This window comes from Trachemys scripta, chromosome 3 (genome assembly GCF_013100865.1).
Source record: "Trachemys scripta elegans isolate TJP31775 chromosome 3, CAS_Tse_1.0, whole genome shotgun sequence".
In the NCBI taxonomy this organism is placed as follows: domain Eukaryota; kingdom Metazoa; phylum Chordata; order Testudines; family Emydidae; genus Trachemys; species Trachemys scripta.
In genome coordinates, this window is record NC_048300.1 from 160421316 (window position 1) to 160439324 (window position 18009).

General features: G+C 41.6%; 1 protein-coding gene across 3 annotated transcripts in view; it reads right to left on the reverse strand.

The window, feature by feature from the left end:
- Positions 1–18009, reverse strand: part of MCPH1 (microcephalin 1) — a 226099-nt gene that overhangs the window by 156161 nt on the left and 51929 nt on the right. For all 3 annotated transcript variants that reach the window (XM_034766362.1, XM_034766361.1, XM_034766360.1), the window contains 2 exons: positions 10457–10494; positions 1388–1550 (listed from right to left, as the gene is read on the reverse strand). In XM_034766362.1, coding sequence (XP_034622253.1) covers positions 1388–1550; positions 10457–10494 — 201 coding nt within the window. The remainder of the gene's footprint in view (positions 1–1387; positions 1551–10456; positions 10495–18009) is intronic.

Below are 18009 nucleotides of genomic sequence, written 5' to 3' on the forward strand. Positions count from 1 at the left end.
ATTACTAAGATTTGTCTATAATCTTAGTTATTTGAAGCAATTTTTGGATGGAAAGATATAATTTTCATGTTCATTGCATCTTTTAAAGAAAGTAGCACCCTATAGAGATATACTGTTAAGAAGATATCTTTATGTGAAGTATTAAATGATACAAGACTATGGGTAGGGGTGCTGGAACAAGTTTTATAGTGGATGGTGCTTAGACCCCACTGAACCAAACTGTAAACCCAATAGGTAATGGAAACCACTTCAAGCCAGGAGTGCGGCAGCACCCCAAGTTCCAGCACCTATGATTATGGGCCAGATTTTTTAAAGTATTAGGCACCTAAAATATCAGCTAGTTGCCTAGTGCAGTGGTTCTCAACCAGGGGTACACGTAACCAGGGGGGTACACAGAAGTCTTCCAGTGGGTACATCAACTCATATAGATATATTTGCTTAGTTTTACAACAGGCTACATAAAAAACCCTAGTAAAATCAGAACAAATTAAAATTTCATACCGCTCGATATACTATACACTAAATGTAAGTACAATATTTATATTCCAATTGATTTATTTTAGAATTATATGGTAAAAATGAGAAAGTAAGTAATTTTTCAGTAATAGTGTGCTGTGACACTTTTGTATTTTTAGCTCTAATTTTGTAAGCAAATAGTTTTTAAGTAAGGTGAAACTTGGGGTATGAAAGACAAAGCAGATTCCTGAACAGGGTACAGCAGTCTAGAAATGTTGAAAGCCACTGGCTTAGTAGGATTTTCAAACACCTACACACCTAACTCCCATTGATTTCATGGAAGTTAGACACCTAGGTACCTTTGAAAATCCCACTAAGTTCCTATCTGCTGCTTTAGGTGCCTAATTACCTTTAGAAATCTGGCCCTATGACATTGGCCCTCTATTCTTGGTTATAAGGCAACAACATGATTGATATACTTGAAATAATACCAACTATTACATCTTAAACTAATATATAAAAGAATACAAGAAATTGACCAAGAAAACATATTCAAAGCAATCATGATGCACATCTTCATAGTTGCTTGTATGCAAGGTTTTCATAAAGCATGTTTTCCAATCTTCTTGTCTTCCTTTTTGTAGATCATAAAAAGGAAGAAACTGTTTTATCTAAAAATAGATTCCCTTAACAGATGTTTCAATATCATTTTAAAGAAGTACTCAAAAAAAACCCACTTATGACAATCCTTGTGTATTCAATATTTGCAAAAATAGAGCTACTTGTTTCAGAACAGAATTCTATTTAATGCAAAAGAATAATGAAGATGCCATTGCTTATGGCAAGATTTTGATAGGGATGTTATATCTTAGCTAATGCTGAACAAACAAATCTGATTTACTTTATTGTAAAATTTAGATGTATCTCTTACCCATTCGTCACACACAATCCAGCAGCCCCGGGCAATTCCCAGCATTACATTCAAGGTGCGACGAGGACTCCCTGTAACCACGTGAGTAGTCGTTTCACATACATCATCCGAAAACAAAAAGCCTCCGAGTTTATTCACCACCTGAATTATTGCACACTGCTTCCTGCCAAAACACAGAAGGGGGAGGTGGGGAATCCAAAATCAGTAGAACTCAATATTAAATGTTTACTTTATATACAGTAACTATTAGGGTATATGCATAAATGTAAAAATTCAGTCAAAACTTTTACTTAACAGATTTTACAGGGAAATTCCAGTTGTTAAGCACCCCCGAACATCAGGCCACATTTAGCCAGGGTGGATAAAAATCTTTTTTTTTTTTTAATTAAAAAAAAAAAGGATTTTTTTTTATTTAAAATCAGATTTTTTTGATAAAATGCTTTTTGAGGGAAAAAACTATCTAAAGATAGTTTTAATTAAGATACATTATAGTTCAAAGATCTCTCATAATGGGATAGGGATTATAAATTCTAATTCTATAGTATGAGAATATATTCATGTAATGTTTAAGAAAAGTTTTGTAAATGAATTCCAATAGTTCATGGATTAGGGACCCAATCCTATGGGGTTCCAGAGGCTTCTGTATAGATTATTTAGGTTAATCTTTCTATCTACCCAATGGGACTCAGTGCTAAGTCTAAAAGATACCATCAGAGATGCTTAGTTTTACAGTTCTCAAACTGTGGATTTGTCTCTCCAGAGGTAACATGCTTGTTAACAGCAAAAATGTTCTTAAATAAATAAATAAATGATCAAGTAATTAAGAAACAGCCTGGAGCAGAAATAACAGACCTCAACTCTATTGTCCCTCTGCCAATTTGTGTACACAGAGTCAACCCCTTACCTCTCCCTAAAAGTCCAAAGTTTTAAAAAGTTCAATAAATAGAAGATTGGTGGGGGTGGAATAGATCGGAACAAGAAGTCTGGACATAAATGTGAGAAGTGAGGGACATATGCTTGTTTTGTTAAAATATTATATGTTTGCTGTTGAAGAAAAAAATCCAGAATACTTAACATTTTTGTTTTAGTTAAATAAAACAATTTAAATGTCTATCTGGTGATGTTCTCCTCCTAATACAGCATGGCAAGAAAATATTAATGATTAACCTGTTGAATTGGAGCTAGTTCACCTCCCAATGACTTCATAAATATCTGCTTCAATTACCTTTGGTAAATGAAATAACCAAATAATCATTCATTTTCTGATATAGCTGTAAAACTAATCTGAAATGTTTTCAAAATAAAACAGTTTAAAAATGTATAGTGTCTACCTTCTAAAAGTGAAGAATATGTATTAAGGTTATAACAACCAACAAGAATGTACTTTTATGTAGAAACCCATGATTAAATCAAGTCTTCCTGACTAGTGATTTAAATCATGATTTAAATTAATTTGATTTACATCAAATCCACCCTGCACTTAGCCTAAATATTAAACTAGGTGTCCCAAACTCAAATGCCTAATTTTAAAGTTTTGTCCCTACTGACTAGACACCTCAATACCATCATAAAAATTACTGTATGTTGATTCAATCACCAGAGCATGAAGCTCACTAGTCCTACAAGTTATTGCCACCAGATACAATTTCCATGTAAAATAGTGAATGTCGACTGTAACTAGAGTTCTATATATATTACCTATTAATGTGAACATTGAAGTACATAAATACATCATGTGATCACTGAGATTTTGGTATCCCTGGACGAAAGATGATGTATGAGAACAATTTACTGCTGCAGTACTGTAACCAAAAGCTTGATTCCAATGTCTTTTCTGTCCACACACCTGACTTCTGGGAGCTTGAGAGGAAGCTCAGAAACATCTCTACTCAAGATCAAGTAATTAAGAAACTGCCTGGAGCAGATTCACCCATCTAGTCCAGTGCTGATCCTCTCAGGAAAAATAGGCTGAGTTCATCTGTCAATCAATGCCATCTTGTAAGCATGTTCAGGACATCTCCTATAGCCTGTGGGGCACTTTTTCATTCCGTCTACATTTCTCTCTACAGAAAGTAACTCAATAAAAAAGCTCCTAAAATAAACTGGCTAAAACAAAGAGTGCACAGAACTCCAAGAAGATCCTAAAAGGATTCTTTATAGAGACAGCAACAGCTTTTAAAATGAGATTTAAAGAAAACAAATAGCTTAGCAAATTGACTTCCCACTGAAAGAGATGCCAAGTGCAGAGATCTTTTTAACTTATTTAACTGCCTGAATATAGACATAGGAGTCTAACTTTAGACCCTCATTTGTGATCATCTTAGCCTTACCTATTTGTCACTGGATATATTTATGCTTCCTTTATCCTGCAGAGTGTTTTAGTTAGACAGAGATTGTGTGTGATGGTCATGGCAACTTTGAACTCACAGGGATGCGGACCCTACCTGGACTATATGCTCAGGGGATATGTTTTACACACTCCTCCCAAAGTTTATCTTGGCTTTTTTTTTGGGGGGGGGGGTCTATATGAGATATGCTCTGGAATGAGAGGAAAGGTCCTACAATACGAATCTGAACTGAAATAGCTCTAATATCTAGTTTACAATAGAAACTAGCCAATTCACAATTCAATAAACTACAAACCTACTGATACAGATTTACGGGTTTGCAATTCCGTGAAGCACAATATGGCTAGGTATTGCTGTGGGCCAGTGGGTGGTGATGCTATGCTCTTATATGAGGAAAACAATGTCAAGACACCCACTCATCTCACACCTCTATATTTACTTAAATTCCACTGACCCATTTCTATAGCCCTAGCTCCTACTCAGGCAGAACAGGCTCTTGGCAGATGGCTTCTCTCCTAGAGGGATGCATTTCCTCCTCTTTCCAGAGGTAGTCCGCCCCACCCATAGACTGGGGAACACAACCTATAATGTGCTCTCTGTACTCTGAATGCAGTCAGCTCAAAGCACAGACCTCAAAGTAGAAAGCAGACTTTTGAGGGACAAATTTGTTTACCATTAGCCATATAACATACCATAACATAAACTAAGGCCTGGTCTGCACTATGGGGTTAGGACAAATTTAGCCGTGTTAGGTCGATGTAAAAATGATTGTGTCCACACAACCAACCCTGTTCCGTCGACCTAAAGGGCTCTTAAAATTGACTTTTGTACTCCTCCCCTTCGAGGGGAGTAGCGCTAAAAACGACCTTGATGGGTCAAATTTGGGGTAGTGCGGACGCAAATTGATGGTATTGGCCTCCGGGAGCTATCCCAGAGTGCTCCATTGTGACCGCTCTCGACAGCGCTTTGAACTCCGATGCACTAGCCAAGTGCACAGGAAAAGCCCTGGGAACTTTTGAATTTCGTTTCCTGATTGGTCAGCATGGCGAACTCAGCAGCATAGGTGACCATGAAGTCCCCCCAGAATCGCAAACAAGCTCCAGCATGGACCGAAAGGGAGACGCTGGAACTGATTGCTGTATGGGGAGAAGCATCTGTGCAGGCCGAACTCCAATCAAAAAGAAGAAATGCAAATATATTTGCCAAAAATCTCACAGGGCATGTTGGACAGAGGCTACAACAGAGACACACAGCAGTGTCGCGTGAAAGTTAAGGAGTTCAAGCAAGCCTACCAAAAGACAAAGGAGGCAAACCGTCACTCTGGGTCAGAGCCCCATACATGCCGCTTCTATGACCAGCTGCATGGCATTCTAGGTGGAGACCCTACCACTATCCCACCATTGTCCGTGGACACCTGCAAGAGGGGAGTCTCACGCAACAGGGAGGAGGATTTTGCAGAGGAGGAGAATGCACAGCAGGCAAGTGGTGAATCCGTTCTCCCCGGCAGCCAGGAACTTTTCATCACCCTGGAACCAATACCCTCCCAAGGCGGGATCCCCGACCCTGAAGCTGGAGAAGGCACCTCTGGTGAGTGCACATTTGTAACTACAGTACAGGGTTTAAAAGCAATAGTGTTTAATGTTTGATTTGCCCTGAAGAACTGGGATGCATTCACGGCCAGTACAGCTACTGGAAAGGTCTGTTCATATGTCTGGTGATGGAGCGGGAATCCCTCAGGGACATTTCCATAAAGCTCTCCTGGAGGTACTCTGAAAGCCTTTGCAGAAGGTTTCTGGGGAGGGCTGCCTTATTTCGTCCTCCACAGTAGGACACTTTACCACGCCAAGCCAATAGCAAGTATTCTGGAATCATTGCAGCACAAAGCATGGCAGCGAATGGTCCTGGGTTTTGATCGCATTCAAGCAACATTCGGTCTTTATCTTTCTGTGTTAGCCTCAGTAGAATGATATCGTTCATGGTCACCTGGTTGAAATAGGGGAATTTTTGTAAGGGAACAGTAAAAGGACCCCGTTCATGCTGCGCTATTTGCGCTTGGCTAAAAGGGATCATCCCAGAGAATAGCCATGCGGTGGGGGGGAAAGGGAGAAGGGATCATCCCAGAGAATAGCCACACGGTGGGGTCGGGGGTCGGTGGTCGGTGTGTGCTGCACATCCACCCAAAAACCACAGCCCCTCCTTTTAAATGTGAAACCCAACCCATTGTTTGCTCTGGGAAAGGAGGGCACTGCAGTTTGCAAATATTCCCACATGTTATGAAGGCGTTAGAAGCCAAACCCGCGTTCCCTTTGGCTTACCATGGCTGCCTGGAAACCAAATTCTGTTGACCAGTCGTGTGTGTGTGATGTGTCACCATACCAGCAGGCGCTCAATATAAAAGGCAAAATGTGACCTTGTATCTAAAGCACATGTGCTGTCTGCTGTGAATTGCTTGATTCACTGTGAAAGAGTCTCCCTTTTGTTCTCAGAAATGTATCATCTTAAAGTTTACTCTCCCTTTTTATCTACCCCGAGGTTCAAATGTTTCTACGCTCCCTCTATCATCTCCATCCCTGAGGTTATTGCAGATTAGAAGGCAAAAAACCCCACACTCGCGATGACATGTTTGCTGAGCTCATGCAGTCCTCCCGCACTGATAGGGCACAGCTTAATGCATGGAGGCATTCAGTGGCAGAGGCCAGGAAAGAATTAAGTGAGCGTGAAGAGCGGAAGCAGGAGGCGATGCTGAGGCTAATAAGGGATCAAATGGACATGCTGAAGCATTTGTTTGAGCTGCAGGAAAGTCAACAAGAGCACAGACCCCCGCTGCATCCACTGTATAACCGCATGCCCTCCTCCCCAAGTTCCATATCCACCTCACCCAGATGCCCAAGAATGCAGGGGGGAAGGAGGAGTGGGAGGCTCCAGGCACTCAGCCACTCCACTTCAGAGGATGGCCCAAGCAACAGAAGGCTGTCATTCAAACAGTTTGATTGTTAGTGTGACTACAATAAACAATGTGGCCTTGTCCTTCCCTCCTCCCCCACCCGACCCGGGCTACCTTGTACGTTATCTCTCTCTCTTTTTTTTTTTTAAATTAATAAAGAAAGAATGCATGGTTTCAAAACAATAGTTACTTTATTTCAAAGGGGGGAGGGTGGTTGGCTTACAGGGAATTAAATCAACAAAAGGGGCGGGTTGGCATCAAGGAGGAACATGCACAACTGTCACACTGAAGCCTGGCCAGTCATGAAACTGGTTTTCAAAGCCTCTCTGATGCGCAGCGGGCCTTGCTGTGCTCTTCTAATCGCCCTGGTGTCTGGCTGCTCAAAAATCGAACGCCAGCTGATTTGCCTCAATCTCCCACCCCGCCATAAACGTCTCCCCCTTACTCTCACAGATATTATGGAGCATACAGCAAGCAGCAATAACAATGGGAATGTTGTTTGCACTGAGGTCTGACCTACTCAGCAAACAGCGCCAGTGAGCTTTTAAACGTCCAAAGGCACATTCTACCACCATTCTGCACTTGCTCAGCCTACAGTTGAACTGCTCCTTACTACTGTCCAGGCTTCCTGCATAAGGCTTCATGAGCCATGGGAGCAAGGGGTAGGCTGGGTCCCCAAGGATAACTATTGGCATTTCAACATCCCCAGTGGTAATTTTCTGGTCTGGGAAGTAAGTCCCTTCTTGCAGCTGCTCGAAGAGCCCAGATTTCCTAAATATGTGAGCATCATGCACCTTTCCTGGCCATCCCATGTTGATGTTGGTGAAACGTCCCTTGTGATCCACCAGTGCTTGCAGCACCATTGAGAAGTACTCCTTGCAGTTTATGTACTGGTTGGCAAGGTGCTCTGGTGCCAAGATGGGGACATGCGTTCCGTCTATTGCCCCACCACAATTAGGGAATCCCATTGCAGCAAAGCCATCCAGTATGACCTGCACATTTCCCAGAGTCACTACCCTTGATAACAGAACGTCAATGATTGCATTGGCTACTTGGATCACAGCAACCCCCACAGTAAACTTGCCCACTCCAAATTGATTCCCGACTGACCGGTAGCAGTCAGGCATTGCAAGCTTCCACAAGGCTATCGCCACTCGCTTCTCAACTATCAGGGCAGCTCTCATCTTGGTATTTCTGCGCTTCAGGGTTGGGGAAAGCAACTCACAGAGTTCCAGGAAAGCGGACTTACACATGCGAAAGTTTCACAGCCACTGTGAATCATCCCATACCTGCAACACTATGCGGTCCCACTAGTCTGTGCTTGTTTGCCTGGCCCAGAATCAGCGTTCCACTGTATCAACCAGCCCCAGTGCCGCCATGATGTCCTAATTGCCACAGCCCGTGCATTCAGGAATGTTTGTGCCAATGTCCTCATCAAAATCCTCCTCGTGGTGGCGTCTCTTAGTCCGGTTCTGCATATACTCCAGGATAATGCGCGAGGTGTTTACTATGTTCACAACAGCAACGGTGATGGTGAGCTGAGCAGGCTCCATACTTGCCGTGGTATGGCATCTGCATGGGTAACCCAGGAAAAAAGGCGCAAAACGATTGTCTGCTGTTGCTTTCACGGAGGGAGGGGCAACTGATGACATGTACCCGAAACCACCCGTAACAATATTTTTGCCCCATCAGGCATTGGGAGCTTAACCCAGAATTCCAATGGGTAGCGGAGACTGTGGGAACTGTGGGATAGCTACACAAGGAGGATCAATGCAAGAAGATTACATTTAATATGAGAAAGGAAGGCTTAGCAATATGGCCATGAGATCTGGGTTGTTTTTCCAGCTCTGCCATGACTTCTTCCTGTGTTTTTGGACAAATCACAACCTCCCTGTGCTTCATTTGTCTCATCCGTAACATGGTGATCATATTTACCTACCTTATAGGGGATGTTGTGTTGTGCAGTGTCAAGGCTGCTTCCCCACTCTGAACTTTAGGGTACAAATATGGGGGCCTGCATGAAAACTTCTAAGCTTAACTACCAGCTTAGATCTGGTCCGCTGCCACCACTCCCAAAGTGCTAATTCCCTTCCCTGGGTATCCTTGAGAGACTCTTCACCAATTCCCTGGTGAATACAGATCCAAACCCCTTGGATCTTAAAACAAGGAAAAATCAATCAGGTTCTTAAAAAGAAGGCTTTTAATTAAAGAAAAAGGTAAAAATCATCTCTGTAAAATCAGGATGGAAAATAACTTTACAGGGTAATCAAACTTAAAGAGTCCAGAGGAATCCCCTCTAGCCTTAGGTTCAAAGTTACAGCAAACAGAGATAAACACTCTAGCAAAAAGGCACATTTACAAGTTGAGAAAACAAAGATAAAAACTAACATGACTTGCCTGGCTGTTTACTTACAAGTTGGAAATATGAGAGACTTGTTCAGAAAGATTTGGAGAACCTGGATTAATGTCTGGTCCCTCTCAGTCCCAAGAGCAAACAACCCCCAAAACAAAGAGCACAAACAAAAGCCTTCCCCTCACCAAGATTTGAAAGTATCTTGTCCCCTTATGGGTCCTTTGGGTCAGGTGTCAGCCAGGTTACCTGAGCTTCTTAACCCTTTACAGGTAAAAGGATTTTGGAGTCTCTGGCCAGGAGGGATTTTATAGTACTGTACACAGGAGGGCTGTTACCTTTCCCTTTATAGTTATGACATGCAGTTAAATGTAAGGCTTGTGAAGTGCACTGATGCTCTAAAATGGATGGGTGTTAGTGTCGAGTTTCATGAGGCATAAAGAAGATAAAACTAAAACTATATTTTAAGTTTTTCTCCTTCCTGAACTATTATTTTATAATGAAAGTGGAAAAATTGACAGAAACACGGTTAGTAGCTATCTTTAAAGAAATGCTTTAGACAAATGCATTTTAAAGTAGTCATCTTTATATAACCATCATGGTTTATCAAATGTTTTCAAACCTGAAACAGACATGTGGGTGGCACAAATAACTTGTTATTTTTTTTCAAAGGAATTTAACATAAAATATGGGACTGTGTTTTTGTTGGATGATCTTTATTTTGTAAGAGTTTAAGGAGAATAAAAAGAGTGTACCAGAAATATACCAACTCTTCCACAAATATGTATGTACTATACTGTAGTTTTATTACCTTTAATTGCTGTGTAGGACAACCATAACATGTACTCTAGTCCAGTGGCTCACAACCTTTCCAGACTACTGCACCCCATTCAGGAGTCTGATTTGCCTATTGTACCCCAAGTTTCACCTCACTTAAAAATTACTTGCTTACAAAATCAGACATAAAAATACAAAAGTGTCACAGCACACCATTACTGAAAAATTGCTTATTTTCTCATTTTTACCTGATAATTTGAAAATAAATGAACTGGAATATAAATACTGTACTTACATTTCAGTGTATAGTAGATTATATAGAACAGTATAAACAAGTCACTGTCTGAGTGAAATTTTAGTTTGTACTGGCTTCGCTAGTACTTTTTTATGTAGCCTGTTGTAAATCTACACAAATGTATAGATGAGCTGATGTACCCCCTGGAAGACCTCTGTGTACCCCAGGTTGAGAACTCCTGCTCTAGTCTACAAAATAACACCATGTATTTAAGCATATGCATGCCACTCAACAGAAGGAAATATACTTCATGGATAACCTACAAATAAATTTAATTCAGTATGTGAAAGCCAAGACTATAAACAAGTTCAAAATTTACACTGAATAGAAAGACACAAAAATATCTAGTACTTACTCAGAGGACATGCTTGTCATGACTAATGTTCTTGTTGGCTAGAGATTTAAAAAAGGAAGAACAAGAAAACAAAGTCAAAAATATGAAAAACTTTTTCCCACAGAAACTAAGTTATAAGAGATTCCACTAAAAACACAAAGTAAATCAGGATTAAGACACTAGTTTGCAGGCCTGCTGCATGTTGCAGGAAATAAGAACTCTGAACAGATTACATGTCCCATGATTCCAAGGACAGTGATGTTCAGGCATATCACAAGTGATGCACTTTGGCATCAGGGAAGGCAACCACTATACACTGCACAAACACTTTCTGCCATCTGCCCTTCTCTGAGGCATAAGCAAATGCTCCAATGGCTCCATCCAAATATGTTAACATATCACTTAAATGGACAAAAAAATATTTCTTGGGGGAAAATTTAGAATCTATTATAAAAGGAGGGCTAGAGCCTTGGAACCCCCTTACACTTGTATCTTAACAAATAACCATTTGTTAAGATACAAGTGTAAAATCACCAATGTGGTGCCTGAACAAGAGACGGTGCAAACAAGATGGTTCTGTAATACACCTCTACCCCGATATAATGCTGTCCTCGGGAGCCAAAAAATCTTACTGCATTATAGGTGAAACCGCGTTATATCGAACTTACTTTGATCCACCGGAGCGCGCAGCCCTGCGCCCCCAGAGCACTGCTTTACCGCGTTATATCCGAATTCATGTTATATCGGGCCGCATTATATCGGGGTAGAGGTTTCAGCTAGAGATAATGATTAATACTTCAAATTAGTTTACAAAAATTTCAGTCCAATGCCACTGTACAGCTACCATACTTTGAGTTACGCCTTCTAGCTGGTAACCAATCATTAGAAGAAAATTAGATATATTACCAAGATACAGAATATATTCATTCTCTTAGCAAATCTATGCTTTCATTTAACATAGAAAATTGTGGCAAAGTACTTATTCATCTTTCTGAAGCATATACATTGCATATAGCACCAACCTGTCTACCTAAGAAACAGATATACCTAAAATAAGTTTTCCAAAAACTGAAGGCAAACAGGTCTGCTTAGTACTATATTATTACATATACTACCCACAGTAACAAAAAGGTATGTAAGGTGTCATAACTATAAAGGGAAGGGTCATAGCTGTCCTGTGTACAGTACTATAAATCCCTCCTGGCCAGAGACTCCAAAATCCTTTTCCCTGTAAAGGGTTAAGAAGCTCAGGTAACCTGGCTGGCATCTGACCTAAAGGACCAATAAGGGGACAAGATACTTTCAAATCTTGGGGGGGGAAGGCTTTTGTTTGTGTTCTTTGTTTGGGAGTGTGTTCGTCTCCGGGAATGAGAGGGACCAGACATCAATCCAGGTTCTCCACATCTTTCTAAACAAGCCTCTCCTATTTCAAACTTGTAAGTAAATAGCCAGGCAAGGCGTGTTAGTTTTCCTTTGTTTTTCTCAACTTGTAAATGTACCTTTTACTAGAGTGTTTATCTTTGTTTGCTGTACTTTGAACCTGAGACTAGAGGGGAGTCCTCTGAGCTCTTTAAGTTTGATTACCCTGTAAGGTTAATTTCCATACTGATTTTACAGAGATGATTTTTACCTTTTTCTTTAATTAAAAACCTTCTTTTTAAGAACCTGATTGATTTTTCCTTGTTTTAGATCCAAAGGGGTTTTGGATCTTGATTCACCAGGAGTTGGTGGGAGGAAGGAGGGGGGATGGTTAATTTCTCCCTGTTGTAGATCCCAGGGGGGGTGGAACTGATTCACCAGGAGTTGGTGGGAGGGAGGAGGGGAATGGTTAATTTCCCCTTGTTTTAAATCCAAGGGGTTTTGGGTTTGTTTTCACCAGGGATTTGGTGAAGGTTTTTTCAAGGCTTCCCAGGGAGGGAATCCATTGATGGTGGCAGCCGAACCAGAGCTAAGCTGGTAGTTAAGCTTAGAAGTTTTTCACGCAGGCCCCTACATTTGTACCCTAAAGTTCAAAGTGGGGATCTCAGTCCTGACATAAGGTTTGTTTGAAAATATTTGTATGATTCATATAGTGTTTTAAATAAATCTGTGCTCTAGAAGTTTTCCTACGAATCTATTGATCCACAGGAGATCCACTCAGTGTCTCTTCTACTGTTTCCCCCTGCCATGCCACAACCCCAAGTTTGCTGACCCCTTCCCACAACTAGTTTCTTTTGAATCATGTACATAGTTGAGAATGTCTAAGATACTGTAAATCAGCTTAAAGCTTGTAGCACAGGCTCAAGAGGTGGCTGAATGCCTCACTGCATCTTATTTATTAACGAATCACAATTAGAGAAAGAACAGACCCACAGTATAAATTCCCCAGTGCAGAATTATTCTCCATTGTATAGTCAAGAAATATAAAAAGAGGAGAGTTCCTTGAAGTTATTTTACTAGACTAATGGCTTTTACTTTGCAGCAAGAATGCATATTCATTCTTTGATGTGAATGGGCTTTAAATAAATAATTTGGCTTCAGATTATACAATGAGTTATAACTATCAATGTTGTAAATACACTCACATTTTTCCCTTTGCTTAAATGCTTTGTTCCTATCCTTCGTTAATTAGTACATTATTTTTAAAAGAAATGAGATGAGGACACAGAAAAGCCATTAAAAGACATTTTTCAGAGTTTGAAATAGACAATAAAAACTTAAAGGAAATTCAAAAGAAGAGAGACTAACCACAGTTCAGCTTTTGGGAAATAAATACAGTAACACAGAAATAGAATTTTTAGAAATGTATATATCTGAACATTCAATTTGTGAATAACTGGAGGATGAAGGGGTGATCACTAGCATCCAACATGGATTTACTAAGAACAAATCATGCCAAACTAGCTTGATTTCCTTCTTTGACAAGTTAACTGGTTTGGTGGATAGGAAGAATGTGGTGGGCATAATATACCTGGATTTAAGCAAGGCTTTTGACACAGTCCTACATGACATTCTGATAAACAAGCTGGAGAAATGTGGGCTTGATGGACCTACCATTGAGTGGATACATACTTGGTTACTCAACCTCAAACAAAGAGTCACTGTTAATGGAATGATTACTCCTGGGGGAATTCTGTGCCACTGACAGGGATGCAAAGGGAAGCTGCAAGAGCAGTCACGCATCACTCCCTAGCAGCACAGTTATATTGTTTCAGGCACCTTGAGCAGCTGGCAGAGATGTAAATCACCATGGGCTGGGAACACCCCAGCCAGTGGCTCCTACCCTGAGCCAGGATCAGCTGCTAGTCCCAGCTGGACTGGAGGCAGGAGAAGACGGGACTTCCTCTTCCCCTGCAAGGAGTGGCTGGGGCTGTGTCAGACCCACCTCCAGAAACCTTCCCCAGCTGCAGGAAGCTCAGCATCCTCCTGCTTCCTGCCCCTATCGCTCCTCAGCCACAGGGGGAGAGGTCACTGTGCAGGGAGCTGCTCCCCCATCCGCCCAACCTCCGTGCATCTGGACCTCCCATATCCAGATACCCTCACCAAGCCTCACCCTATACACCCAGAACTCCCCTAGCCCACCATACCTGAATCCCACCCCACTGAACCTCAACCCCTGCATCTGGAGCCCCCCTGCACCCAGACTTCCTGCCTTCAGACCCCAACCCCTGCACCCAGACCACCCCCTCCCCGAGCTCCCTGCACTCAAACCCCCACCCTGATGAGCCTCAGCCCCCTGCACCGCCCTGAGCCCTCACATGCAGACCCCCAAGCCAGACCCCCAACTAGCTGCATCTAGACCACCACCCCACCAAACCCCACTCTCCCAGCACCCAGACCCCTCTGCTGAGCCCCAACCACTGTCACCTGCAAGCCCCATTGCCCCTGCACCTGGAACCCCCACAACAAGCCTCTGTGCATCCAGATCCCCCCACACCTAGACCCCCCCCTGAACTGCCTGCACCCAGATTGTCCCACACAGAATCCTTTCATCCTACACTTAGATCCCCCCAAGCTGAGCCCCTTCCACACTTGGATCCTGCCTGGTTGAGCCTGCCTGCCCCACACCTGATGTAGAGGGGCAGGGCCCCAGGGTGTTTCTGGAACAGGCCTAGAGCTTGTGCTGTGTCAGGGTTGGGTGCAGCCTCACCACTAAGTCTGTGTCCCCGGAGTGGGGTGTGGGGAGGCTGCAGGGTGATCTCCCACCTTCGTACAGCCAGTGGCCTGTGCTACCGCCTGCCATGCTGGAGCCTCTGCATTTATTTATTGACAAATAAAGCTTGCAGAGTTTTGCCGAATTTTAAAATATTGTGCACAGAATTTTTAATTTTTTGGCACAGAATGCCTTCAGGAGTAAATGATGGCAATTTGGAAGGAGGTCTCAAGTGGGGTTCCTCAGGGATCAGTTCTGGATTTGGTCTTATTTAACATCTTTATTAATTATCTGGATGTATGAATAGAGAGCATACTGATCAAATTTGCAGATGACACAAAGCTGGGGAGGGGGGCGCTGCAAACACTTTGGAGGATAGAGCTAAAATTCAGAGGGATCTTGATAAATTGGAGAACTGGCCTACAGATGACAAAATGAACTTCAACAAAGACAAATGTAAGGTGCTACACTTAGGGAAGAAAAACCAAATGCACAAATACAGAATGGGGGATAACTGCTGAGAAGGATGTGGGAGTTGTAGAGGATCACAACCTCAGCATGAGTCAACAATGCAATGCTGTTGCAAAAAAAGCAAACACAGTTTTGGGTTGCATTAACAGAGCCATAGCATGCAAGTCACGGGAGGTGATAGCGCCGCTCTACTTGGCCCTGGTTAGGCTTCAGCTAGAGTTCTGTGTCCAATTTCGGTCACCAATTTAGAGAAACTAGAAAAGATCCAGAGGCAAGCAACAAAGATGGGATGGATGCAAGCCATATGAGTAAAGGTTGAAGGAACTGGGTAAGTTTAGTTTGGAAAGAGGAGATTAAGGGAGGACATGATAGTGATCTTCAAATACTCAAAAGGCTGTCATTAAAAAGTTGAAAAGTTGTTCTCTTGCCACAGAGCACAGGACAAGAGGCAATGAGTTCAAACTACAGTATAGGAGATTTAAATTAAATCTCAGGAAAAAAAATCCTAACTGTAAGAACAGTAGGACAATAGAACAGACTACCTAGGGAAATCATGGAAGCTCTTTCATTGCAGGTTTTCAAAAAGAGGCTGGATAGCCATCCATCTTGGATGGTTTAGATACAACAAAACCTGCATCTTGGCAAGAGATTAGACTAAACTTGCATCCCTTCTGACTTTATTCTTCTATGATTCTACACATATACAAAATCAGGACAAAAAAATATTATACCTGAGATTTAGGAAACACTGCTGTAAGTTACACAGGCATTTGATAATAGTTCAAAAGTAAACAATTATAGAACACAAAAGAAATTAAAGAGCCAGGTATAGAGGAATAACAAAGTAAGAGAAAAACAGTGCAAAAAGTGAGGTGGTGTGCTGAAATGGTGGCGATAAACAGGAGCTGTATCTGAAGATTAGCCAATGTGAAAAACTATGAACTCAATCCTGCTGCACCTTAACTAAAAACATACAATGCATCTTACCAAACACTTAACTTGCTAATGGTAGCACCTGCTGATTATGTCTGTACTTATTGTTATCCTAGTGACTGGAAGGAAGATTTTTATTTACATATCTAAGATAATGAAATTTCTTTCTTTGCCAAAAGATTTTCCACTTTATTTTTGCCAAATTCACATAAGCTGTTAGTGTCAATAGCTCTTGGAATGTTCATCAGCTTAATACAATTTCCTAAAAAAATAAATCCAACTTCTGGACTTTTCATTTTCATATTAGGCACTCAAATACATCCTTCCAATAAAGCCCATATCAACCTGGATCCAGGTGATATGGTCTTGTTTACTACCAGCATGGGGCATATTCCTATGGGCAGTGTCACGGAAGCCATTAGGAGAATATGGTGGATAGCAAAAATAATGGCACAGTTAATAGTTAGATTGTGTATCTGTAAAACACTAGCCACTTTACACCCAGGGCAAAGGCTGGAGCCATGTAAAGAAGTCCTAAAAAGCCCCATATCTAGCTATGAAAGGATTGCCCCAGCACAGGCACTGCAAAAGGTAGCCATAGTGGGTGTATCGGGGCAGGGGTGGGGGCGACAGAGGCTTATGGGGGGTAGGCCCCCAGCATGCCATGCTGCAGAGATCCCAGGAAGCACTGTGGCACATAGCACAGCCCAGAGAGGCTGCTGTAACTTAGGGGTTGTCTAAGTTACACTGAGGCCTCTCCAGCCCCCAGAGCTGGGAGACCACAAAGATAGCTTTAAAAGACTACAGTTTCCCACCCTATTCCCTCCGCCTGGGTGGCAAATCTCATCCTATGTATTTATATTACTGTGGGTTGCCTCAGCACAAACTCAATACTTTGGAATATACCAGTATTAACAGTCAGGCTCCCAACTTTGCTGAACTTGCATTCAAGGATATGTTATCCCAAATGTACCACAAAAGCTGCCTAACTGAAGGTTAATACACAGAGTTGAAGTACAGCCCTCATGCAGCTGCTTCTCAAGCCTATAAACTGAGATATTGGCTGCAGCCTCCAGCGACACATATTCAGGGTGTAAATACTGCTGGATCCACAGTTGTGGATCAGCCTGTCCTGACACCACTCCCTTTAAAGTCAGCCTTGTGAGGCCATCAGAGCGCCTCTGGGGAACACAGAATGGATACAGCGACCAGCCTGTGTGAATGCTCTGTTAGTAGCTTCTCTTTTAAAATGTCTACCATGAGGTTTAAAGGAACACAGAAGTCCATATGCAAACTATGAACTGGGGTGAATTTCACTCCTCTTCATTCAAAAGTGCACATTTCTGCAAGCTAGGGGTCATCTATTAAGCAGACGTGTCCTGTTGCTTCAATAGGACAACCAATGTGTTTTAAGATGGTTGTCAGTAGAAAACTGAGCCAAACTATGTTTAATTTTTAGTTCTACATTTTTCAAATTAATTGCTTTTACTCCCTTTTGCCCCTTTATATACACTATCTACACTATTTGTGTCTGGTTTATTTTACATTGTGCTTTTATCGTAAAACATGTTTTAAATTAGCAGTTTCTTTTCTAAATGGTAAAAAAAACATCTGGGGAGCATCACTGAGTTTCTAATGCACATTTATACCAGAATTATTGCTAATAAAACACATGAAAAAGGTGGCATTAGGCAAACCGACCCTTTTTATTTATCATTCATCTGTGATTCCTAAAGATCTTCACATTTGTATTCTAAAACAGAACACATTTTTCCCAAATGACACAAAGTCCGGAATATATGCTGTGGTATAAATTAGACACCTATAGGACCTTTACATGATTTCTGCTTTTTCTTTAAGTCTTTCTCATAAATACAGTTGCATTAAATATTTCATTTTAGAGTCTGCCAACAAGCATATTTTTTCCAAGTCACATGAAATATAAAACATGTATTTCAATACCTCTCAAAGGAAACAGCATTTATAAATCCTGCCAGTACTTAAAAACAATGTGATATTTCCTGTATGTTAACTGACC